The 26,524-nt window shown below is 37.4% G+C and overlaps 1 protein-coding gene across 1 annotated transcript; it reads right to left on the reverse strand.

Annotated features, from left to right (window-relative positions):
* Positions 1 to 1,624: 1,624 nt before the first annotated feature.
* LOC135684789 (uncharacterized) lies at positions 1,625 to 18,462 on the reverse strand. Its single transcript, XM_065200447.2, has 11 exons — positions 18,282 to 18,462; positions 14,432 to 14,683; positions 9,239 to 9,934; positions 7,966 to 8,184; positions 7,054 to 7,284; positions 6,042 to 6,479; positions 5,301 to 5,513; positions 4,525 to 4,665; positions 3,693 to 3,917; positions 2,128 to 2,331; positions 1,625 to 1,950 (listed from the first exon to the last, which is right to left on the reverse strand). The coding sequence occupies exons 1-11, from the start codon at positions 18,367 to 18,369 to the stop codon at positions 1,742 to 1,744; spliced, it is 2,916 nt and encodes a 971-aa protein (XP_065056519.2). The 5' UTR covers positions 18,370 to 18,462; the 3' UTR covers positions 1,625 to 1,741.
* Between the last annotated feature and the right edge of the window lie 8,062 nt (positions 18,463 to 26,524).

Genomic DNA, 26,524 nt, shown 5'->3' on the forward strand with positions numbered 1-26,524 from the left:
CTCTTTTTTCTTTCTATCTTGACTAATTTTTTTCCTTTCCAATTTCTGCTTTCCAGCTTTCCCCCGGAGACAGTCGTCTTGCGGGCAGGTGCATCAGCCGGGAAACAGTTTCCCATTGTTGCCACCGACCTTAAAGAGAAGTATTCTCCAGGCAGTCAAGGGCTGGTGCACTCGCAGGCCCACTTCCTGGATAGGATTTTTATAAGGGGATTAAACAGTTAATGGACGTCGGAGCGGTTGGAGTGATGGAGCTGCATCGAAAACAGTAAACATGACTTAATTAAAAAACTATTGCAATGTCTGTATTACTGTTTCATAATCATTCTCTCATTTGACCCCTAATCTTAATCTACCAACAGCAAAGTGGAAAGGTAAGATAGGCTGCTACATAATACTACACTGATTCAGATCTGTTCCCTCTTGAAATGCCAATTTGTTATTGCTTGCCAATCAGGGATGTTTCTGTTTGTATTTTTGTGATAGAATTAAAGTAAATGCAGATAGGCCTGGATAATATCCTTATAGTTGCCTGGTGTATTCAGTTATCTTGTTGGCCTATTTTGTTTGCATTATTCGAGCGCATTTATTTGCATTATTGTGCAGTCTCATCTCATTTCCTTCGATTCTTTCAAATATTAACTTGTATTGAAAATATCACGATTAGACCATGAAGAAAAAGTCTATACTGCATACCACAAAATCATTTATAACTCATGTATTGCCCTATGTGAATAATTTTGAAACTTTCGAAAGCCTTTTTGTATTAAAAGGTATTAAGAGTAGGTGTTTACAGTTACTTCCTCTTTACATCAGTGCAAATGTTAGACGATTTAACAACAACTATTGGGACATATTTCGACCAGTAAAATTTTACTGGCTTTCAATGATATGTTTTGATTTGAATTACTTTTGATGAAATGGTTAATAGTAATATGATGCAACGAATGAGTTCGAAGAGTATATTTGAAGGGTCCTTTAGCAAAGTATCGTTTTCATCAAAGTAATGCCCTGACAGTGCGGAATGCCAACCAAACCAAAAAGAAAATTAGATAAAATGTCAATAGCTAGTCTTTTTAATCTTCCTATTATCCCCCTATTTTCATCAAGCCGCATCGAGCCACACCCTGCCCCACCCTTTTGATTAATAGAGAATACCCAGTTGAAAAAGTCACGCTACGCCACTGCTGTGTTCCTGTTCAGATATGATTTCAACAAGTCTATTTCGGCATATACTGTATAGTAACTATCCTTGCGATCAAAGCAAAGGTATGGTAAAGGAGATGAAAATGGACAAATGGCTCATAACAGCCGTCGTGCTGTCTCTAGACAACATCTCTGATGATCAGTCAATTTGACGAAAGACAAATGAACTTCTAAATCAAATTTAAACACGAAAGTAATAATGAAAATCATGGCATGAAATACAAGAAAAAATTTAATACGTACTTATTCCATCGTTTTCGCAACTCTGTTACTTTTTGATTAAATCGTTGAAAAACTCGTTGTTCCCAAAGTTCTACTTTTATATGGTTAGTTAATCGAAATTTCGGCCCAATGTTTATAGAAAGTTGAGCACACATAATAGCACACAAAAAGGTCTCTAAATACAGAAATGAAAAAGTAAAGCGATTATGCAGGCGTTTTTCATTGTCTTCAGTTTTGTTCGCGAACAAAAGCCAAAAAAATAAAAAGACACATTTAAACAAAATGATCTCAACAAGGAAAAATGCTTAACGTTGTTCTACTCCGCAACTTTCGAGCAATCAGGCTTTGCACCATGGACTTGTGTGCCCTTTCTTTTAAACCCGTTCTTGTCAAAACACCAGCAATAACCAGTTGATCCATGACACTGTACTTCTTTATACGAGCCATCTTCTTCGCACTGTGGCACAAATGCTCCTGGCTTAGGTTCCGTATTTTCACGTTCCCATTCGCATTTTGTCATATTTCCTGTAAGCAAAAAACTTTATCATTTTGCGTACAATTGGTGAGCGTAATCTAAACAGAATCTATAACATCATTTTTTCTGATATACAACAGAATAATATACATGATAAAAACAGAATAATTGGAAAATGGTTTATATTCTTGACAAATGAGGTAAAGTAGAATGGCAACGATTCTTACTAAGCCCACAGTTGGGTTGCTTGAACTGCACATCTGTACCCTCTAGTTTAACTCCATTCTCGTTCACACACCAACAATAGCCAGTTGATCCATGACACTGTATCTCTTTGTAGGAACCATCGTCTTCGCACTGTGGCACAAATGCACCAGGCATCGGTACAGAATTGTCACGTTCCATTTGGCACTTGGTTTTTTGTCCCGATTCTACAAATTTCCGAAAATGTACTTGTGAAAGAGACCAAGCTAAAATCTACTAAACTACATTCATTGTCAATGGAAAGATATCAGAGGGCAATGCCCGCGGACTCCCTTATAAGTAAGCTGAGATCAATCACCTATTTTCTATCAAAGACATAGCCAGTCCTTGAAGCTGTTGCTTAAAAATACAAGCTCTGCTGAAAATTTCTACTACCCTTAATATTTTTACGTACGAGAGCTTGCTTGAGACCTCCATAGCTAGGAATAGTATTTTTTTAATCGATCAACAACTGAACCTTCAGTAATTGATTAGTGCGTCACCACATTTCAAATGTTCATCTGACCAGAAATTTTTTGTTTAATCTAAAAGAGATATGCTGCAAGTCGCACTAATCTGCATTGCTAAGAACATGAGATATGCTGCATAGAGATAGTGCTTGAGATATGTTGAGCCTCTGATGTCAGGAGATTCAGACCAAGTAAGTTTATCAAGATCCAAAGTCGTCCTCTTTCCATTGCTATCAATCAAGCAAGCAAGATTAGGAATAGAGATTTCTAATTTCTTACTTGAACTTCAAGTTTCCAAACAATCAGTCCTAAACCTAATCGCTATGAGTTCAGCTAAAGAAATAACAATTTCCAAATTCCTCGATCTTTGTGTCTCATATCTACGGTTGACTTTGCATAACTTTTTGTTCGTCAAATCAAACAGTCTCTGACAAGAACAGATTCGAAATGACACTTCAACTGAGTACTGAAGATTAAAACGGTCCCCGAAGGTATAGCTAGTAATTGCGAACAATGTTTAGGGAAACCTTTAAGCCATTCAGGTGTATTCAGCCAAAGAACAATTGAGAGCAGTATCTTGATTTCTGTTTATCATTGTTTGTAAAATATATGGCCAAAATTATTTTTTTTGGTAGACAATCAAGTGCCACGATGTCATCATCTGCGTTCTTATGCGTGCGAGATTTCTGTCAAACTATAAATAAATATCTTTACTCGTCTTATTTTTCCAATAAGAACGAAAAACACTTCAAAGCCTCATCCTTAAAACCCTATTTTTTCTCAAAGTGAAAAAGTATTACCCGTCAGACTGTTGGTTTCGGTGATAAAATGGGATATGTCTACCTAAGCACTTAATTAGTCTGAAATGACTATTGACACTTAGCCTATTAGAAATCAGGCTACTAACACAGTATTTTCTTTGTCAAAAGTTTCTCAATTAAATTTTTTTATACTTGTGAACCCGCTCGATAATGTTTTGATGCATATTTGATCATTGTGGTACAATTCTGACAGAATAATTGAAAAAATTATTTTTTTCTTGAGAATTCAGGTCAAATAGAATGACAATGATCTCTTACTAGCTCCACAGTCAGGCTTCTTGAATCGCTCTTCTGTACCCTCTTTTTTAACTCCATTCCAATCAACACACCAGCAAAAGCCAGTTGATCCATGACACTGTACCTTTTTGTAGGAGCCATCCTCTTCGCACTGTGGCACAAATGCTCCTGGCATTGGTAGAGTATTGTCACGTTCCATTACGCATTTCGTTATTTGTCCTGATTCAACCAACTTTCGAAGAAATGCTTGTGAAAGAGATCAAGCGAAAATTTACTAAAATCACCTATATAATAGATATCAGAGGGTAATGCGCACGGACCCCCCAATCAGTCGGTCTAGATCTCTGTTGCGAACCCCTTGCATTATTTGTTATTTTTCACTCCCCAGAGGTCGATAAATAGATTAAATAAAAAAATATCATGACTGCATTATTTTAATGAATCTGTGAAAATCGATTTATGAAAACTTTCAAGGTGGTTAAATTAATGCTTTTCTGGGGCTGTTTGTTCATTTGAGCAGCAAATTTTTAATTTCAAGGCATGGCTGAATTTTTGACATCAATAGATTCAGGCCAAGCAAGTTTATCAAGACCCATCGCCGTCAACTTTTCACTGATATCAATTAAGCGCAATATCAAAGTTAATTGCTATGAGTTCGGCTAGAAGAAAGACCTTTCCAACATCATTCCCCTTCATGCCCCATATCTACGCTTGGCTTTGCGTAATATTATGTAAGTTAAATTAAACAATCATTTTTGGCATAAAGAAACTCTAGTTTTAACACGAGATTGGTATGGCAGTACACATAGTGTAGACAAAGTTTCGTATCAAGTATCATATTTGGATAAATTACCGCCGCCACATTGTCCTTTGTATGCTTCCTCGAGGCTCGAATTTTTGCATCTTGCAATCCGGAACAGGCATTCATTACCATAGGTTTTGCCATTTTTTCCACAAATAGGATCTAAGTTTCGAGGACAAGGTTCTTCACAATCTATAAAAAAGATACATTTCTCTTACAAGTCAAGCTTGAGGAAAGTCTTAGATTCAGGCCACCCAGGTCAATCAAGATTTGAAGCTGGTTTTGAGTCATCCTGTCAAGCGTTGAAAAAATGCCTTATTTAGTTGAGTATTTTTACAATGAATATCATACATTACAAATTGTCAGTAATACTAGGTAGGTCATGAGCCTGCATCCATTCATTTATTTTAATTTTGGCATCATATTAATCAGCAACATTATCATAGACCGTATTACCTCATTATGCCATACTACAAGGGATTTGGGTGTCCGTTATTTTTACCAATGCAATGTACACAAAACATATACACTTTTATAAGCATTTAAATTCAGCAACGCACAGAATATCTTATAGTGTTTTCAAGCAGATTCTGTCGGTTAATATTATATAAAGATACCCACAACTTGGATTACACAGATTTTCTTAAGGAAAGATTTTGCTGTCAGGAGGCTATGGTAAAATAATGAAATTTTTTAGATGTGAAAACCACTTTTAGGCACAAGATCTCATGAAGTCATTTGTCCTTCTTGAATTTGAATGTTGAGCCTTCCTCTAAGGATTTCATATTACGTTATTAGGAAGGGATTTTTCAAGCCTGCCTACATACCTTTTGGTTTGCAGGGCCCCTCTTTTGCCACAGAGATGTTTTTCTTCAATTCACATGATTCAAATTTCATGATGCACTCATTTGCATAATCTTTGCCATCACTGCCACAAACGTGCTTGACTATCAAAGGGCAGGCCTGTTCACAAACACACTTTGGTGCACCATCAGAATCGTCACATTTCCCGAAATCGCATGGCAGAAAATTACAGTTAGCTAAAGAAAAGAGACCGCAAATCAGATAATTCAGGAAACGGGATACCAAAAAACTATCACTTACTTGCATCAAACAACGATTATCTATGATCATCTATGATCATAAATCAACGGGCTACCACTAAGAAGGAAATTGGAAAATCATGGTGTATAGGCACTTTCTTGCCCTCCTCCTTCAGCAGAAAATGAACTTTATACTTTATTAAAAATATATTAATTTGACAACAAACAATCAATTAGATATCGAATTCTGATTTGGAACGGTCAAAAATAGCCTATAGACAATGACTATAACTACGACAATGATGATAATGATGATTTTGCTGATGATGCTAATTATGCTGATGATGCTAATTATGCTGATGATGCTAATTATGCTGATTATGGTAACTATGCCGATGATGCTAACTATGCGGATGATGATAACTATGCCGATGATGCTAATTATGCTGATGATTCTAATTATACTGATGATAATAATGATAAGTTGATTATGATTATAATATTCGGCTAGCTACAAGCCTTTACCTGGGTCTGTTATTATTTCTCCTTCCAGATACTGTTTGACAGCAATATCCTTTGTGTAATGTTTGGATTCTGAAGGGTTGATTTCAATTGAATGCTCGATACCATTAAAGCAGTCGCCATTTTTAATCCAATTTTTTCCTTTTTTGTCTTCGTAACACCAGCCTCGGTTCCACACAGCTTCAATGAGGTACCTATTGGGTCTCAATTTCGTTTTTACCTCTAGTTTGTATGGAATAGCGCCTTCGACTGGCGTTGGATTTCTCACAATGGCTGTTGCTATGGTCATGTCCGGGCAGTCTTCTATTTCTGTACAGTAGATTGCTTCCCGCAATTTCATAACAAGACACGATCTTGGGGGGCTTGTCAGTGATACGTTAGAAATCACTTTAACATTTCCTGTTACTATAATAGGCTGTTTATCACTTTCATCTTTCAAATCTGCGATGGAGTAATGAGATAAATATGAATCAATCTGTATGTGTTTAAAAGTTTAGAAATTAACCAACGCTCTTGTAAATGTACTGTATATAACCATCAAAAAGACTGTACACGTCCTAAAGATAAAATAATTCATCTTCTTATAAGAAATCCCAAGTTATTGATGCACATCTATGAAAAAAAAATCTTGAGAAAGTTTAAGACTAGGAAGAAAACATTTGATACAACTTGAGCCTTCTCAGTGTCAAAACATTAAATATATATGGCTGAGCGTAAAACAGTAGATAATGCGAGAACCCTAGTGCTGGTTTTAAATGGATCATTGTCGAGTAAGCAGGGCTGTCGCTAGCAATTTTTCTCAAGGGGCAAGTGGGGGGGGGGGGGGGGTTCTCAGATTTGCTGACAAAGTAGGTTGGCATCCTTTATTTGCCGACAAGTCTGCATATTTTCCTGCAAAGCACCTCTAAATGGCAGAAAACTCCTCGTTTTCATAATGAAATTTTTTTCCAAGGGAATTTTCACACCCTCGCGCCTCATCTTAGGGACGGTCTTGGGTGTATCATTTTTGTCGTACCTTTTGAGCAGCGTGGTCTCTCGAATCTGACCTCTGTTCCTTCTTTTTTGTTCCCATCTTCGTCCACACACCAACAGTAACCAGTCGACCCATGGCACTGGGCCTCCTCGTACGAGCCATCTTCCTTGCATTGTGGAATAAAAGCTCCCAACAAAGGCCTTCGTTTCCCTTCAATTATTGGGAAAGATTCCAAGACTTTTTGCTTTTTCAATTCGCATTTCTTTTTCGTTTCTGTTAGAAATAAAGCATGAGAACTCAGCCAAGTTTTACCTCTTTAAACAAAATATATTTTTTTGATCTACATCTTGATGTACTTTTTAGAATATTGGATTGGACTCTCAAATAGTGGAGCATGGCTAGGACTCTCAAAGGCTGTTTGGGGCAAACAGGACTTAGGGTAGCTTAGTAGAAATAGAAACCATTTGAACAGTGAATCCTTCCACATGCCCCTTACTGTCCTGTACGTTACCTAAATCCATATATGTTGCTGTTTATATTTTCTCCATCAAAATTTTACAATTAAAGCTCAATTTCTTTTCTTTCTGTCTGAGTGTACAAGAATTTTAGAAATGCTTATACAGTGGGAATGTTGATCAACAAGGTTTTTGCTTATTTTTATTGATCTTTAAACATAAATTCTGCTTAAAAAACATGAAAGACAAACAATATGAACACGGAGGTCTGACACAAGAGAAAAGGCACAGTCAAACGCCAATTTAAAACAATGTACGTCATTGAGGCTGCAGGAATAAGAATAAAACTTTACTGGAGATGCACAACTCTCAATAAAACAAAACTTATAACCATATCTAACTGACCCTCAGCTCGAGCTGAAAAAGGATTTGTTGCAGCTTAATGTGGGCATAATTCAGAAGCTATCGTGGACAGAATCGAGCGAAATTAAACTTTTACCTTCTTCTTTACATAATCTTTTCTTTGCCACCGTGATCAACGTCTTACTCGTGCAAGATTTGTACTCCAAAAGACACTGATTTGCATAATCTTTGCCATCACTTCCACAAACAGGCTTGAATATGAGTGGGCAAGCAAGTTTGCAAACACACTTTGGCGATCCGTCGTCGGACATCTCACATCTTCCATAATACTCACATTTAACCTCACTGCAGTTGCCTGGAGATAGAGAAAGCACCAGAACTGTGAATCTGTACAGTATTAGGGCATATAAACTTTATTCATCGAAGGCTTAAACCATTGGGAAATAAGAAGAGCATGCATTCTCGCGAAAAACCTCGAAGAGAAGGTTCTGGTTTAATTGCCACTGATATTTTCTTTTAAACTTAGATAGACTCTTTACACTATAATTTGTCTCGTACTGAATGATTTTCAAGCTCTCGTTTCATGATTTATATTCCTTTCTAACCCTTATAAACATTATATAAACATTTCTATTTATTTTCATGCTGTTCTATTTTGCTTTAAATTTGAGATAGTTACTTGTAATTAACCACACACCGGTAAGTTGCTGTTTAGGGGTTACTCTTCGATAAAATTTCTATGCTGCTAACTCTATAAATTTTGTTACAGTGGTAAGCAATATAATTTTTAGACAATGGACGATTAAAATAAGACGAATTGTTTAAATTTCCCTGCCTGGTTGAAGATGTAGGTACCATTTTTTAAGCAAAATAACTTTAAAGGTGCAAGTAGAATGGATACCAACCACTTTTTAGACTTATCTAATTCTCCTCTTCCCCTCCTGTCAATATCTCCCTCTCACATTGATCGTTATTATCTCCCTCTCAGTTGATGTTAGCTTCTCCTCACTTTGGAATAAACGTGAGTGAAATTTCTTTTCATTTTTACTGCATATTAAGTGGTGTTCCTAAATATCAAATTGACACAAACATATCTTCTCAAGTCACAGACTTTTCAATTCCTTTGCTCCTGTAAACAAATCTGAATAATTGGACTGAACTTCGACAATAATGTTTTCTGAAAAATAAATCTTTTAAAATATAATTTTTTACTTCAAATTTTGAGCTCGATTTCACTTGATAACGGGCTATGCTTGAAATAATTCACTTAATCAATGTTTTATTCCTGGTACGATTTATTTACATTCATCGTTATTATAGCGTTGTATTGTACCGCACGCAATCTAGTATATTTTTTAGGATAGCCCTCTAATAGAATCTTTGCATTACGACATTACTAAAAGCGTTACCTGCAAGTTCAAATGATGTCACTTCTGGCTGCACGAATTTCTTGACGTCGATATCTTCTTTGTAGGGACCTGCCTGCCCATCAACGACTTCAATAGAATGTTCTACATCATTGAAAAAATCCCCATCTCGGATCCATTGCTTTGAGTTATTTAGTGGACGGTGACACCAACCTCTATTCCAAACAGCCTCAATGAGGTATCTGTTCGGTGATAATTCTTTGCTTGCATCCAGCACGTAATCAATAACACCATCCTGTATCTCAGGGTCTGAGATGACGAGTGTTGCTAAGGTTGTATCTGGACAATCTTCTATGCTTATACAGTATATGGCCTGCCTCAGTGTCACAACGAGGCACGACTCTGCTGGTTGGCTGCCAGTATAACTTGCCAATTTTACTTTGCCTTCAATAATTGTAGATCCTGTCTCAGGATCCTTTAGTTGGCCTATGCCACACAGTGGGACATGGCAGTACTCCCATCTTACTTCACTTGAATTGGTATAGCACCACGGGCCTTCTGGCTCTCCATCCGGGTTTCTGCAATAATTCTGGAAAAGGCCAGCATGGATATAATTGGCTGAAGTTTTGATGTGTTTATGAGGCACCTGTGAATCCCATCTTTGGCATTTCAAACCACTCGTTGTTGTAGAGACTATGCCCCGATACTCTTTTCCTTCTACAGTCTTTTTGCACTTGTCTATAGAAAAGTGAAATATCGCTGTATTACCCATATTCTGTTATTGCAACCTTTACTGTGTGGAACATGGTGCTTGTTGGGGGAGACGAACCAACATTTGTTCGAAAATCAACGAAGACAATTTAATGAATAGGATGTCTAGAGAATTAGTGACAATGAAGGTCTGGTTTATATGATGTTACTATGATATGAACTAGCTTTGATTAAATGCTATGAAGTGCCATGAAATGTTAATCTTGTCAAGAAGCCTACGACCTACTGCGCATGTGCAAATGACGCACACTTCTCATTGGTTCGAACAAACGGATTGTACAATAGCCCTAAACAATTGGAATCCTCTCCCCAACAAGTAGTGTGTGTAAACAAAGTAACTCACTTGGTCGATTTACATTACATTCAGTGAAAAACGCTAGCACTGATATTTTAAAATTCTCTAATTACTGATTTACTTATAGGTCCGAATCTCCCTTCAACAAAATCCCCTCACTGCTTTTAGATTTCACCCAATTTATGCGCACTGATCACTATCCCTATACACACTTGACTAAATAAAATGTCCACGTTCATGTTTCATTGTGTAATTTACTGATGCAATGGCCTTTTCGATAACTTCCTAGAAAAGACAGAGCGCATAGACATTTCCCAGATTTCTTCTTATCTATTTACCAGAGTTTTGTCGTCGCAAGGAAATAAGGGACTGCTTTTCAAGTTCCATCCCATTTAGTAATTTGTTCCTGGGCGGAGAGGGGCCAGGGGGATAACCTAATAGATATAGGGTAGCGGGGTTGTGTCATTTCTAGATGTACGTTTCTATTACAAAACACGGAATTATTGTAATGCATAATCATGAAAAGCTCAAGTATAATTGTTGGTCTACATATTTTAGCCTTCTGTCGGTCACATGGTCGACCACCCTCAGGAAGGCCAAAGGAAAACTAGTGAAAGACGCTGCTGATATTTGATCTAAACCATTAGCAGCCATTTTCAATTCCTCTCTTGAAAACGGTGTTTTTCCGAACATATGGAAAGTAGCCAGCGTAACATCAGTCTTTAAGACCGGATCGAAAACTGATTTGAATTCAACAACTACAGGCCAATATCCATACTCTCGGTATCGAGAAAATCGCACATGATCAAGTCTCCACAATTTAAAGGAAAAAAACATGCTCTCAAAATGTCAGCATGCATTTCGAAAGCTGCACAACACGTTGACCTCACTACTCAATGTCACTGACTCATGGTTCTCAAATGCCGATAAACGAAAGATAAATATTAGCATCTTCCTTGATCTAAAGAAGGTATTTGATACTGTGGATCACAAAATTCTGCTCTCTAAGTTATCAAAGTATGGGATAGGATATCATCAATAGTTTACATCATACCTAACTGATAGGATACAATACTGCCAAATCAATGGTTCCAGTTCACAACAAAAAAGGTGCAGTGTGGTATTCCCCAGGTTCGTGCCTTGGGCCCCTCCTTTTCATCCTATACGTAAATGATTTTGAGCGATGCTTAAAAAAAGCTCAACAAATATGTATGCAGACGACACTAGCATAACATGCTCTGCAAAAGATATTGAGGAACTGTGCAATGACTTAAAAACTGAGGGTAAGAACATTGCAGGGTGGATACAGCAAAACAAGCTTAGTCTGAGCACCAATAAAACTGAATATATGGTCATTGGTCATAAAAGACGAATTAACCATGTCCAGGGGGAGATAAAAGTGAAAGTAAATGGAGAAAAAATCCAACGAGCCCATGAAGTAAAATATCTCGGAGTCACTATCGATGAAAACCTATCTTGGAACAAGCAGTACAAGAGGCTTAAGTGTAAACTCAAAAGTGGTCTTTCTTCGAAATGAAATTGAAACAGTCGAAATTGGACCAGGTTTACAGGGCATTTTTCCAGAGCCATCTAAGATACGGTGATGAATTATGGGGAAGTCTGTCCGCTACAAAGCTTGAACATCTTCATCGTCTTCAAGACAGGGCTCAAACATTAATTGAAAGTGCTAAATTTGAGGACGGGTGGATTGGTAAATGGCTTTCAGTTTCGAACCTAATTAAATATAACAGGGCCATAATGACGTACAAAATGATGGATGATCTCTGCCCTCATGTAAATTTATCACTAGATCAGAGATATGCAGTTATTCGACAAGGAATCCAGCTTATTATTGACATCCTAAGACGAAATTTGGAATTTTCAAAGGGAAGTTTCTTTCACTCTGGGGCCAAAACATGGAATAAGATTCCAAGAAACATCAGAATGAGCCCCACAATTTCCATGTTTAAAAAAAACTTGAAGGGATTCATACAAAGTTAATAAATTCCGAAAACAAAACACGATCCCTAGTATAGGTAGAACGGCAACATCTTATTTTATATATATTAAAGAATTAATTTGTAGTAGAAGTTTATTTATATTATAGCTGATAGGGAATTCGTATATAAAGATTTTACAATGAAAAAATGAAATTAAGGAAACAAATAAAAAACTCAAGTGCCACACCAACAATCCGCTTTTTTCACTGTTTTTTAGGAAGGTGTTCGGAGCTCCAAGCTACAGTTTTGAGGACGGATAACCCTTTTTCTTGCTTTGAAGGTTTTATGGTAGCGTTACGCTTAACTACATTGAAAAACATTTGCCGGTCCAACAATGCCAGTCTGTGTAGTACAAAGTTACAATGGCCTCTTTCGTACTAAAAATATCTTTATTTTTGTGCGTGCGGCATACCAATAATCGTGGTGTTTTTAACTTGTCTCTGTTTTGACAGTAAACATTCTACGCTACCATTCTACTGATACCTGGCGACGATAGTTCGGTCATGTGCGCCAGTTCGAAGGTTTTTGCAAAGTCTTGTAAGACATTATCTTTTGACGTCTCCATCGCGACATCTTACTACTTATCAAAGACGTCCTTATCCAGATATTGGACCTAATATTGATGCAAATATCCATCTATGTTTACTAACTTAAATCAAATTAGTCAGTTTTAACATATTTAATAGAAGGGACCCCCCTCTCTTAACTATGGTTTTAATTTCAGAACGAGCTACACTATCGATTAAGGCATTGAGTCATGATAAATAGACTGGGTATACCCTAAATGCCAAAATCCGCTGAGTCATGATTTCCATGACTGCGATGCTATTGGTTGACCTTGAACTGGTCACATGAACTCACCTCGTACTGATTAACATAACAGTTTCCATCAATAGCAAGTTGTCAACAACGGATGCCAATATCACATGAAACAGCAGCGATCACGCCGTAACCAAATGACCCCCTATAGAGAAAGCTTATTTACCATGACTCAATGCCTTTAACAACCATGTCACAGAATTAGAAATAAGAATAAGAAAGTTTTTCTTGTTATTGTGACCAGGCTCAGCACTTTTTTATCATTATATGATTAGAGAAACGGTCTGCTCGTAGATCTATTTCTGCCCATTAACATTCAATACGCTTTTGTATAATCAGGTTTTAAAGGAACTTTCAGGCCAAGACGTCCCCTAACCTTACTTCTCACTAGACGTGTGTCAACTTTTAAATTGATTTAACAAAGGAGAGATCATCAAACTAAAGGCGGTCGTCAAAATATTTAGAAAATAATTACACTGATTAGCAATGTGAATCAGATAAAACCAGCAATGGAAGCATTCAGTAAAAGCGACACTTCTGACCAAGAATTAACGGGGAAGCTTTCTGGCTAGCCTAAGTTTCCAATGGCCCTGGCCAAGTGAAGGCTCTCTATGTAGTAGGGTTTTCCCCCGAAGAAAGAGTTCTGTCCATTTTTCACAGAATATTGGAAGCGCTGACTATTTTCAACACATCTTGCCCAATTCTTTTGCTCCTGTCCACACGGATGCATTTCAATGACAAAGAGGAGGGGTGCCATCGTGTTTAAAAATAAAAGCTTCAGCTCGCCAAAAGAGATGAGTGATGCAACATCTTTTTGTATTCTGTCATAGAAACTCATAATTAACTTGTCATTTATCTTTCAAATCTTTAGTCGTTTCTGCTTTTTATGAGCTTGAATTTCAATCAATAATCTTTAAAACAGTAAGCGACACACCTTTACACCTAACACTCTTATGGTTTATAATCGTTACTATAAATATGTTTAGGTTTGGCCAAGCCTGCGTCACAGGTCAAATTTGACATCTTGTTAAGTAAACATCTTATTGATTTTCGAATTGTTCTGCAACGTAGCCTAGATTTGGTCTAGATTAGAATTGCCCTTTACAATTTCGTAAAGTACAATCAACCAGCAACCAACCTATGGTGTCAATGTATCAAGTGAGAAGTCTTTGAAAAAACCTTACCAAACCTTCCTTTCTCCTCTTCATTCACTGTTTCTTTGAGACTCGTAGTGGGACTACGCGGGATTTAACGCACAGCCTCATAATCACATTTGATATCGATAACCAAAGATTTATTTTGAAAGGTTGCAAGCTAACTTCTGAATTATTACCTCGAAAATTAACTTACCATAAACACAAGGGGGAATGTCACAATATTCCCATCTTTTATCAGTTGAATCGGTGTAGCACCATGGACCGTCCACTTCTCCATCCGGATTTCTGCAAAAGTTCTCACTTAGGCCGGCGTCTGGATAGGCTCTCTTGTTAAACTTATGTGAATGTGGCACCTGTGAGTCCCATCTTTGGCAATTAAATCCTCCGCGCGTTTTGCTCACCGTGCCTCTGTATTCTTTACCAAGCCTCGTTTTCCTGCATGCTTCTATACATAAACAGACAGTAGATTATTAAACTAATGTAACCATTTGAACAGTTTTAAACAACACAGGAAGTAGGTAGTAGAGAGAGTATGAGTAGATTGGTTGATAAATGACTTGCAAAGCATAATAAAAGAAGTAGAAATGCTAGGGGCACGTCAGAACGAATTACTACGGGGGGCTGCCCATTGTATTGCTTCCCATTCAGTACACTGTTGTAAAGGAAATATACTACAGTTTGACAAGTATTGAGGGGCTTCAGCCCCCCGCCTCCGACGGCCCTGAAGTGTTAACAACACGACGCCGAGACCTTGGCCGGTTGCAAACGCGAAGAGATTTAAAAAACGAGGTTTGATTTACCAAAGAAAGCTGGAACGAGGTTTTGAAGCAAACTCAGACTAAAACTCAAAATAATTTATAAGCATATCGAGTTGATAACCACCGTCCCTCGTCCTTGCAGAAAACAACAGTGCCAACAAACAAGGACAGCAGGGGACAGGGGCGTAGTTCTCCTGACGTTTTCATAATGGCAATTGTGTTCCTTTTCACTTCAATAGTTGTTTAATAGTCATAATCAGTCCATTATTTTGAGGTGCACTCATAAATGTTGGATTACGCTAGAATATATTAGAAATTTCTTTTCTGAAAATTTTTTCACGATAAGCACACAGTAGCAGTTTAATTATAACTTTCGCATGAACTATTGAAGTGAAAAGGAACAAAATCGCAAACGTTACAGATAGCCGAAACGCCATTTTTTATTAAATTTACACGTTGCGTCGTTTAGGAATGGTTCACGAAAATATTTTGGGCGCAGAATCACAAATTTTTGAGGATGTTATTAAAGCTAACCGGAACCACAACCATTTCTTTGGTTGCCTCCGTTTTCAAATGAAAACGGAGTCAAACTAATCTGTTTTTGCCTAGCGTTCACACTACTCTGCTATGAAAACGGAGTCGTTTGAAAACGCTAATGAAAACGAATACTTTCGAATACAGTGCGTATTGAATACGCTCCGTTTTCAGTGTGAACACCAAAAACGGAGAAATTTGAATACGCTAACAACGACTTCAAAATAAGTGTTTACTAGCACGCCAAATTTCAAAAATTTTGAAATTGAGAAATCACAATGGACTGGTAGCTGCTACAACAAAGTTTTTCACGATTTGCTTTTATTTAATTTCGTTCATAATAACGCCAATTTGTTGAGGATTCGTGGATGCCTCTTATCAAAAATGAGGCCACCAACAGCGTTTTTTTTCATTTGAAAACGGATAAGTGTGAACGGACAGCATTTTCATCAATGAAAACGGAGCGAAACGAATACGGAGCAGTGTGAACGTAGCCTAACACAAGTCCGTGGATATTAGAAAATTAAAATTTGCTGGTAGCACATCAAATATTTTCTGCAGTGTATTTCGTTTGACAATATTTCCTTGACGATACAAAACAAGCCAATATTTCATGATGATCGGTATTGTCAGCTTTCCCTTTCCTACAGCACGTTGTCACCAGCAGCGGTTTAAGGGACTACACGTTTTTTTATAAGAAAGTTTTTTTCAGCCCAGCCTCCAGATTTTCTTAGCTATATCCTAATTTCAGCACTAAAACTTTGTTAACGTAAAATTGGAAAGTTTACGTTACTAAGCATGCGCAATGATGGAGATGATGAAATGCTATAAATATGCTAAATTTCTCAAAAAGCTTCAACGTCATACTGTATTCGTCATTTTCTGTTCAGCACATTACTGGATTGTTGAAATATTTGACTCTTACACCACAATTTCCTTGGAAACTTTTACTACCTAAATTTTTCAACTTTCTTAGGTTTCAAAGATCCAACCCTGAACTTTCTTAACTTTTTGAAGTACCGAGCACAACTTCCTTATAAAATACTTTCTTATAAAAAACCGTGTACTGGGCCCGGGGCCTGGACTTGCTAAAAGTCTCTCCCTTTGAAAAACAAAGAAAGGGAAAAAAGAAAGAATGGGATTTTTTCTTTTTTTCCTATTCTATATTTTTCAGATTACTAAATGGATAGAGAGAGGCTTGTAGCGAGTCCACCCGGGGCCAAAAACATCTGCGGGGCCCTTGTTCTTTACAATTTCTATCTTTTTTCTAAGGTGTGGGGCCCTTTTGGCTACCATAAGGGCGGGGCCTGGGCCATGGCTCCCTGGACCCTTTTAAAACCGCCACTGGTTGTCACGTTAAGCATCCTATCCTATTACCCCGCTTACAAGCCCATGCCCTTATACATGAAAAACGATTCAGATACAGTCACATGCGCCTGTAAAAAATGAAAGTTTTTAACAATAAAAATCTCCGGGTCCAATTCTTCATTCAGCTGTTCTTCATCAAGATTGTCTTCGTCATCATGTCAGTCTACAGGGCCGCCGAGAGGGGTCACGTGGGGCAAATTCCTACAGGGCCTCAAGGTCTAGGGGCTTCATAAAGTAATGAGTTCCATTTTAAGAATGGAATTAATCAAACGTAGCAAAAATGTGCCTAAAAATGTAACATTTTTTTAACGATTGCAAGAAAATGATTGCAAGAATATTCTGAAATGCATTTTAAGCTCATATGTAGAGGGTGATCACAAATATTTTCTGCTCGCTCCACTCGCAGGGCCTCTGAAACCCCTCGGCCTAGGCCGGTCCTGTCAGTTTATGCGTGGTTTATACACAATGGACAATGCAAGAAAAGTAATCGAGGAAGCATGTAAACATTTTGAAAGGAAAAATAGAAAGCCATATCGCTGTTTTTCATCTTTCTTGCAAAAACCGTAGAGATCCATTTACAAGCGCATGCGTTTTTAAGCGAGGTGCGCCTATAAGCGGGGTAATAGGCCCTGATCTCTATAGGCTAGTGACTTATTCTATGATGCAAATTTCCTAGGAAAAGGTTTCAGGCCGGTGGTGTGACGTCACAGTCAACCGAATCTAAAACCTCGCCCCATAGCTCCTTCCTGTCAAATATAATTAGCATGGTCTCCGACACGTTGGAAAGTGGAGAGGGGGTGCTTTTGGCCCCTACAACAAAAGATTTCACGAAAAAGCTCTATTGTTTTGCAAAAAAGTGGGGGAGCCTTCGTCGGAGGCCCTGATTATCTTGATAGAGTTGCCCCGGAATCTCACGAATTTATAAAAAGAATACGAAACCTTGAAGTGTGTACCAAACGGAGTATTTGTCTTTAGCGACAGAAAAGTGAACAAATTCTACAACAGTCAACAGAAAGCCAGTCCACAGAACATATTGTCATTAAAGCAAAATCTCACGTAAAGGTGGCGGGTGGATACATTTACCAGTAGTAGGATTGAATTCTAATTGAAAAAATAACCAGCTTAAGCCATGAAGATTTTCATGGTTGGTAAAATTGACATAATAGCTTAGACAGATTAAAGAAAACGTTGTACACTGTTGCAAATATTTATTCATGTAACTTTAAATCTTGCGGATTAATTCGCCTGCCATTGCCGAATATTGAATAAGCTAAAATATCCTCATGTCTCATATAGGAGCCCTCAAATTGATTTAAAAATAAAAAATGCTGTAGCAAAAGGTTGATAATTCTGCCTATAAAAATCATTGATATTTTAACAAACCTTGCACAGGCAGAGAGAAACTTCCGGCAAAAATATTTCCAATCAGGACAATGAACAAAAGACCCTTTGACATGACTGCAGTCCTCATACCCCGACCTGGCGAAGCGTCTGGAATCACTTTGGATGAGTTCAAGTTGTTTATAACAGTGCAGTCAAACAGGCTTCCTCCAGCAGTGAATGGTATTGTTCATATGCTGATAGGTGCGAAGCACACCCTGTCGGAAACCGGAAGCTATACGGCTATTATGAAACAATCCGTATTCAAATAATTTTTATTGTGTGTCAGAGTGCATGTTAATGCAGGGGGTTGCACAAAGTGTGGAAAAGGTATTGAAAAAGAAAAACTGGCTATGGTGCTTCCACCAGGCAGAGCAGGGTGTGGTTTTTTACACTCCAACCCTTTTAGCAGTTGATCTTTCGTGTTATTTGACAAGTGTTTTGGAATTTTAATTTGCGACTCGAGTTAGCCATTAGCACCTTGGTTTCACACTAAACCCATCACAAGAACGTTTTCTCGTATTTTTATTATCATTCCATAACATTATTCTAAACCACTGCGTACAGTTCTTGGCAAACCAATATTTTCCTGATCATATCCATTTCAACCTTATGACTGCATACACACTACGGGTATTATAAATATTTTTCGTATTCATTGTTGGTAAGAAATTAATATTTGATAAACAACCCAAAAAATACCGCTGACATTGGAAGCAGAAATTTCAAGTAAAAGCTGTTGCATTTTGGCATGTAACGGAACAAAGCAAGAGATACACAGCAGCTGCTGTGAACATTTAAAATATTTCTTGACTTTCTATAAAAGCAAATTTTTTTAAATCAACGAGGCTAAAAATCTAAAACTTAAAGATTGACATCAATTGATATGCATTAGAGAATCATTCATATGTAACCTACCTGCCACAAGTCTATTCTTTCACGAAGGTAGTCCACAATACGTAGGTGCAAGCAGGGGCGCAGGTGGAGTTGTTTTTTTTGGGGATTGGGGGCTAAAAGCAACATTTTTCTAAAGTTTTCGACAAAGTAGCAAAATTTCCGAATTTTCCCAATAGGTTTGGTTCTTGTCAAACCAAACCAATATTTCCTGATCATATCTCTCCAATTTCCCAAGCCTTTTTACGTTATTTGGTTCCGTTTTTATTGTTAATTACCCTTGGTACCAGAGCCACATAAATTCGAAAGCGGAAATAGAAAATTGGAGAGGAGAAGCGGATGAGGGTCTCCGCTTCTCTGATTGGCATTCTGTTTACGCTCTCGAAATTTGTGCCTCTGGCACCCAGGGTAATTGTTGATGTGTTTCGCCAGATATTTTTTGAAAAGGTTTATTTGCATTGTCTTTACATTGATCTTAAAGGAGCTTATATGGTTGGCTTATATTTATCCTAGTGTAACGCTGTTCCAGATCAGATCTTCCTACAGACAAATGAATTGGTTTCTGGGCCATACACTAGTATATCTAGCTCTCGCCTTACAAAAACGAGCCTGTTCTTAGATTAAAGAAGTTCGTAAAGAGCTGAAAATAGCAAAATTGCTGAATGTTTTGTGGTAATAGCTTGTTTAATTTGTAGGTGTTAAGTAGCTAGGCTGAAATTAACGCCGTTTTTACGATCACAGTTTATCAATATAACTAGGCAGTGGTTTAAATAACTATTTATTTAAGTCTTATAATAATCTGCGTTGCAGGGGCGTCGCCAAAGGGGGTACAGGGGAGGGGGTGGTACCCCCAACATTTTGCTCGTCGGCACATTAAGAGTTTTTGTTGGGCAAAGGATGGAATTTTGTACTCATTCTGTAACCTTTTTGCACTAATTGTAACGTATCAACATTTCTGTGTTGTTGAACTTTCAAAGTAAGCCACTAAAGTATGAACTTCGAAATAGAAGCACATAAAAGTAGCATGTAAGAGTATTTATCTTTTGAACACACCATTAAAGAGTGAGACACGACCTGTCACCTTTTCACACCAATGGAATCGAAACCCTCAACCGAAACCAATTTCGGTTGGTTTTCAGCTCATCAAATGCAACTTTGGTTGTTCTTCAAACTTCAATAAAGGCTCCCTGATTTTTAAAAGGCATTACACATTTGAAGGGCTGAGTAGTAAATTCCTTTGCATACTCAAGATTATTTTACGGATCAGTGGCAAAGCTTGATCGTCCAGACTACGATGGTGGAGAGTGATCAATAGTGCTATTTCACCTAACGAAAGGCGATTTTACCGACAAAATAAAAATTTTGCGGACCAACTGAAGATTTACGGACCAAACACGAAGAATTGGGAGAGGTATAACAGCCCTTAACCTCCGCTAGCCACGCCCCTGCTGAAGATCTCTACAAAATCCTGTTTTAATACTGAATCATTGAGATCATTGTTGGAATCTAATCTAGCAATTTTCTGAAACGCGTCTGTAAACATGAGCAAATAGACCATTACTGCTCGATCCAGCATGGTGATTTTCTTTATCATTTTGGGCTTATTTGACTTATAGTTTTAAATATTGGCAATGGTGCAGTTTCTCGGGGGTATGTGCCCACTTATCATGTAATATGTTTGTTTCAAGGTTGGCTTATTTATCAACAATTGTCTGTGTAAAATATATTGATAATTTAGATATATTTTAAAGGTAATGTGACCAAGACAGAACCCTGAGGAATATCACGGATGGCACAGTACTATCCTCTGTTTTCAGATATGACTTAAACCAGTTTCTATCTGAAATACAGCATGTACTTGATTTGTTAGCAATATCGTCTGGTCAATTGTGAGCCTTTTTTAAATCTGTTAATATAGATATGAAAGTAATTGACACTTGGGCACAATATGCAAAGGAGGATGGCCGTTTCCCCCTTTAACGAAGCATGTGATAATTTGCTCCCAGTGCTTTTTTTCCTCGTGTTATCGTGTTTATTTTGCTTATTTTCGTGTTCTTCTCACAGCTGTAAAGAAAGAAGGTGATGTAATCTTATATCACGTGATCAAATTTCAGCTTATCAAGTCATAGGGCTTAGAAATAAGTGTACAATGGCCTGTATGCCCAAGGCAATTCCAAAGTTGAGATAAGGTATTGGCTGTTTATGAGAATTGAATTGTAAATTGTTAATTTTTTTCGATTCAATTTCTACACTGACTGGAATATGGGAAACAATTATCATGAGACATATCCATACCTTGACATTGCAAGAAGAATCAATTTTTCTTTCTCAACACTATCTTTGAGCTTCAGAAAAGTCAATCAGGTTATAAATCTCATTTCATAACAAATCTTTAACTTTGCTGACTATGAATAGATCTTGATGTACAATAAACCCATTCAACTTTCAGCCTCGTTTTAAAATACTTCGAACTTCATTATTTAATCTCCTGATGCTAGTGCTTGTTGTATTTTTTTAAGTCGTAAAAATAATTATCAATAAATTATCAATAAGAATAATGAAGCAAAAGTCAATTACAACCTCCTGTAAGATAAGTGGTTTTATTCATTTTAGTAATTTAGTTATTACTACCTTGCAAATTAGAGCTCTGTCGAAACTTAAGAATTTTATTATAGTATAGAAGTTATTGAGCAAGCATTGCGTATAAATGCTAATATGCTAATATACTAAAGGAAAATGAAATAAAAGAAGTGCATAAGATATTTGACCGTGTTTTTTTGCGAAAAGCTTCACGAAAAAAGATTTTTGCGTTCAAATCCCTTTAAAGTTTTTAACTCTTATATTGCCATAAAATCTACACTGCAAAAAAATGAGAAAGCTCATCCATGCTTCTCATGCTCCGAAGAGAGGTCTTTTGCCAAGTAGCCCTTTGAGAGTTAGGGGTCTGGAACATAGGCTCGCCTTTGATTGCTGCAATGCAAACTGCCCTGACTTTGCAACCTGTTCTTCTCTTTACACTCTTTGTGCCACAAAAGATCGTAAATATTAATTTTGCAATACCCTAAGCAAACAAAAACAATAGAAGACATTCTATTTGATTTTATTAAAGCAAATACACGTCACAAGCATTGCACAGGCTGTGCAAGCATGTAATTTTAATTCTCAAATTCTTAAAGCTTAAGTGACAAAAGATTTGTTTAGTATACCAAAATTTGCTTGCTTGTGTTTGTATGACAAAATAAATTCTCGGTAACTCTATATTCAGAAATGAGTCCATATTTTTTTTCTTATAATTTGCTGGTCTGTTCATAGTTTTTCGCATATATATCTACGGATGTCCTTGATAAAATACTCCCAAAGGCAATGTTAACCTTAGTGACTGCGAATGAGAAATAAAACGAACCAGATGTTTCATTGTGAAAGTTCAACAACCTTTAGCGAAAAAGATTTTTATATACTATAGTCTACTCCATAACAGATTGCGGTCATTTCTAACGTAGAAACTTTGTGAATGAGATTTTTCTATCAGTCATTTTAGTCGGTGAATAGCTTGAATGATTTTATACAAACAACAGAAAGTTCTTAACACAAATGCAAGTAAATTGGGCTTGGTCATGGGTGTTCATAGGCGTGTCTTCTAAAAGTTGCCTACAGCACAACCTTTCCTGTCTTTTCAGAACGGCACCCATGCATCTTCAGACATTCCTGCACATATAACACCAGTAGACCCAAGGGCACCGGAGCAACGTGGGCAGCTGCCCCCGTTGGACCCCATTGCCCTAGTGGTGCGGGGGCCAGCATGGGGGCAGTGCCCTTTCCAAGAAATTGATTTCCAAGCAATATTAATTCAATTTCGAAAGCTAATAAAATCTAGGTTTCAAGCATATCTTGATACCTACATGCAAGACAAAAGGGTTAGAGGTTTGGCGCGCTCGAGGTTTCCAGTTTGTGAAAGCAATTAGTAAGACATAACAAAATTGTACAACTTTTCAAACGATTGCAAGAAAGAGCCTGCAAAAATATTCTGAAATGAAATTTTACTTAATCCAAAGGGCATGGTCACCAAAATTTTTCTTCTCGCTTCGCTCGCAAAGGGCCTTCTCTTTCGGTTCCGCCGCAAGACCTCCGAAATCTCTCGGCAGCACGGTACTACACACAACTTAGTCAGAAAATTATATCTATTTCATTGCATCTACACTCTTTTTTTATAAGAACAGTTTTATAAGAATACGAGCCTCAAAACTGGTCAAAAGTTGAGAACAAATTAAGAACAAGCTGAGACTGAGCTTCTGCAAAATGCAATTTTGAACAACGTTTTTTCTCAAAATCGAGGATTTTTAGCGATGTGTGGGTGCTTTTTCGGTGAATATTCAAATTTGTCAGCAAATTAAGGCGGTCTCGCTCACTTTGTTGGCAAATGATACAAAAAATAGGTGCAACAAAAAATTATCACTATTCGAATAATTTGAAAAACTTTACACCTAGCAATCAGAATGCAACCTTTCAATGCCAATAAAAAAACTAGTTGATTCGATCTTAGAAGAAGCTCGTTTAGACGAGGAGCTAGATGTTCCAAAAAACTGAAGACAAAGGGAAATCAGTCAAGTTTATCTCTATTTTGAAATGAGAACTAGGAAAAGGCCTTTGGTATTCAAGATTAATGTCGGCATTGTAATTATTGATAGTGTTACAGCAAAGATAATTAAGCGATTCATGTCAATTGGCGAGATATGGGAGTGGTTCAGTATTTTTCGCCTTTATAAAATGTTGATGGAAAATAACCTAGCAAAAAATTGCAAAATTCTGCGCAGCATAAAAGGATTATCTATCTTCTAAGATCACCGAGGAGTCACTTTTTCTAAGAAGCATCAACCATTGCATTTGAAGAACTTGTCTATAGCTCGATCATTGACCCTTCTACAGATAAAATTACTAGCTAGAAATTGTTTTGTTAACTAGCTAGAAAATTACCTAAAGCTACTAACTTTGTTTGACTTCTACCTTATTTTATTTAAAGGCTTTTCCCATTATTTATACTATTATTGACAGGTTTTGATAATGGAGAGGCTACACTGCTAATTATGAATTATTTAGGTAAGTTATTACCTATGGGCCCCTAAAGTCATGGGCCCCCGGGTCAGTGACCCCCTACCCTGGGTACCAGACTCACTATGTATAAAATAAAATCTCTATTATTTTATATAGTGAGTCTGGTACCCAGGGTAGTGACCCCCCTGACCCCCCTCTTCTCAGCACTGAATAGCACTGCTTACACCCTCTTAATTTAAAAACAAATCAAGAACAATCCAGCCTCAGATTCTCGAAAAAATTAAGAACAGTCAGCCTGAACTTAAATTTACTGGTTCTTATAAAAAAGAGAGTGTATATCAGGCTTTATGTAACAGCCTTTTTAACAATAATAGAATGACATGATTCCTTCTGCTCTCAACATCTTTGTCAAACAGATCGAGCAAAATATGGAGCCTAGTGCAAAGCAAAGTATAAGTACTCCCCAACTTTACAAAATTAAAGAAAAATTATGAGAATTTTCATCGTTCAATCTTGTGACGTTTACAAGAAATGCATATGCAACATCAGTCACATTTTATTTAAACTGTATTTAGCTTTGATAATGAATTGGCTTTATTTAGCTTGAATATAGCTGCAAATTGTGCTAAACTTAAATAAATAAAGAAAAAACAGTGAGTTCAGAAGAGTTATATCCAAAAGTTATATCAAGCCATGTAGATGGTCATGAAACCAAAACTCTGGTTTAATGAAAACTAGGATTGGATTCAGCCTCCTTTGGTGGTTGATGTTGGGGTGAAAGGAATTTCGAGAATGAATTTTGACTGTAGTCTTGATTCAAATGTATTTTTTATGGGTGTTGCGAATTTTTCCTTCATTTTTGAGAATTTTTAGGGCATGGTAACGAACATTTTCCCGGGGGCTACGCCCCCAGAACACCAGTCCTCTTTCCCTTGACAAAGTCTTGACCTACAACCAGGCTTCTTCGTTATGGGCTAGGCGACGATTTCCGATCTGTTTCATCAGCAAACTATGACACCCCAAGGTGCTCTTTCTGCCGGTCCTGCCCCCGCTGCATCATGAAGCTTCCGGCGCTTCTGAGTAGACCAATACAAATTAGAATTGAACAAGTCTTATTAGAATTATAATTAGAATTAAACAAGTGAATTAGAATTAAATATGTGGCAATAGTCACATTTAAACCCGCATGTTAACTGCGTTCACAGCTGTAGGTAGTGACAAGCTTACTTGCAGGGTAACTTGCTTCGTTGATCCATGGGCTTAAAGGCAATCTGTCTCGTTATGGATTGGTTAACGAGAACAATAGCTGGAACAAAAGCCTAAACACGATTCTAGCGCTCCGCCATTTTTTTACAATGCGATAAATTAAAGGGGGACTGGAAACAATAAAAATCCCTTTGTTCCTAAACCGAAGGTAATATCATTATTGGTTTTTTCTGCTGTTTATGACCAGCGGAGGGAATGGGTGTGTGTGGCGTACTTGCATTAAAAGTATTTGAAAAAATTGGTTTCTCTTGCACTTTCAAAATAACCACTTTCACAAAATTATTTCGTATGATGACGTTTATTGTGGAAAGTTCGATATCTGTTTCATGTCTGGCTTTCGACACTTTTTTGTGGCTGTACAGGATGTACAGGTGGGAATGTTTGGCTTGGTTCGAGACATTTGCAAACACATGACTAGTTATAGTGACGTCATCAGCTGAAATGCAGATAGATTAGTCATGTCCATTACGGAAATGCATTCAAGCAAGGCAATTAAACAAGGGATCAAAGTCTCAACTCACTGTCGCGCTTTCTTAATATTTGGCAAAAAAGTGAAGTAACTTTTTCAATGAATTTTCGACGTCATTGAAAGACATATGATTCCAATTTGTATAAAAATATTTCAATTCAAAAGAGTAATGCCGGGGAGCTACCCCCTTTTAAAGGCTTAGCCCAAAGACTTTCAGAAGCTGTTTACGCATCTGGGTGTTTAACCTTATTTCTTATTCGAGCACTGATTGCAGACCACATGGACAGTGGCGGCGCAAGCTATTACAGAGTGGGAGGGTAATGGGCACGGCCAGTGGGACCACGCCCCTTTGCCTCGTTTCAGTGATTTGTTTCAAGTTAACTTTCAAGTTAGGAAATTTGATCTACCCTAACCCAACGTTTTTTATTCCATTTTTGAAGGAAATATGTAGACTTTATTTTCAGAAAAGTGGGGAGGGGGCACACCATACCACCCCTTGGCGCTGCCACTGCGAATGGATTTTGCGACTGACAGTGAAAAGAACACCAACAATTAAAACAATCTTCAA

This window comes from Rhopilema esculentum, chromosome 21, assembly GCF_057945365.1.
Source record: "Rhopilema esculentum isolate cy_ngs chromosome 21, ASM5794536v1, whole genome shotgun sequence".
Classification (NCBI taxonomy): Eukaryota; Metazoa; Cnidaria; class Scyphozoa; order Rhizostomeae; family Rhizostomatidae; genus Rhopilema; species Rhopilema esculentum.

Coding starts and splice junctions, on each gene's coding strand:
- LOC135684789 (XM_065200447.2), bottom strand. CDS start 18,369: ATGAGGACTGCAGTCATGTCAAAGGGTCTTTTGTTCATTGTCCTGATT. Junction 7,285..7,965: donor AAGATTATGTAAAGAAGAAG/GTAAAAGTTTAA, acceptor TATTTCTAACAG/AAACGAAAAAGAAATGCGAA. Junction 4,666..5,300: donor GGGGCCCTGCAAACCAAAAG/GTATGTAGGCAG, acceptor TCTTTTTTATAG/ATTGTGAAGAACCTTGTCCT.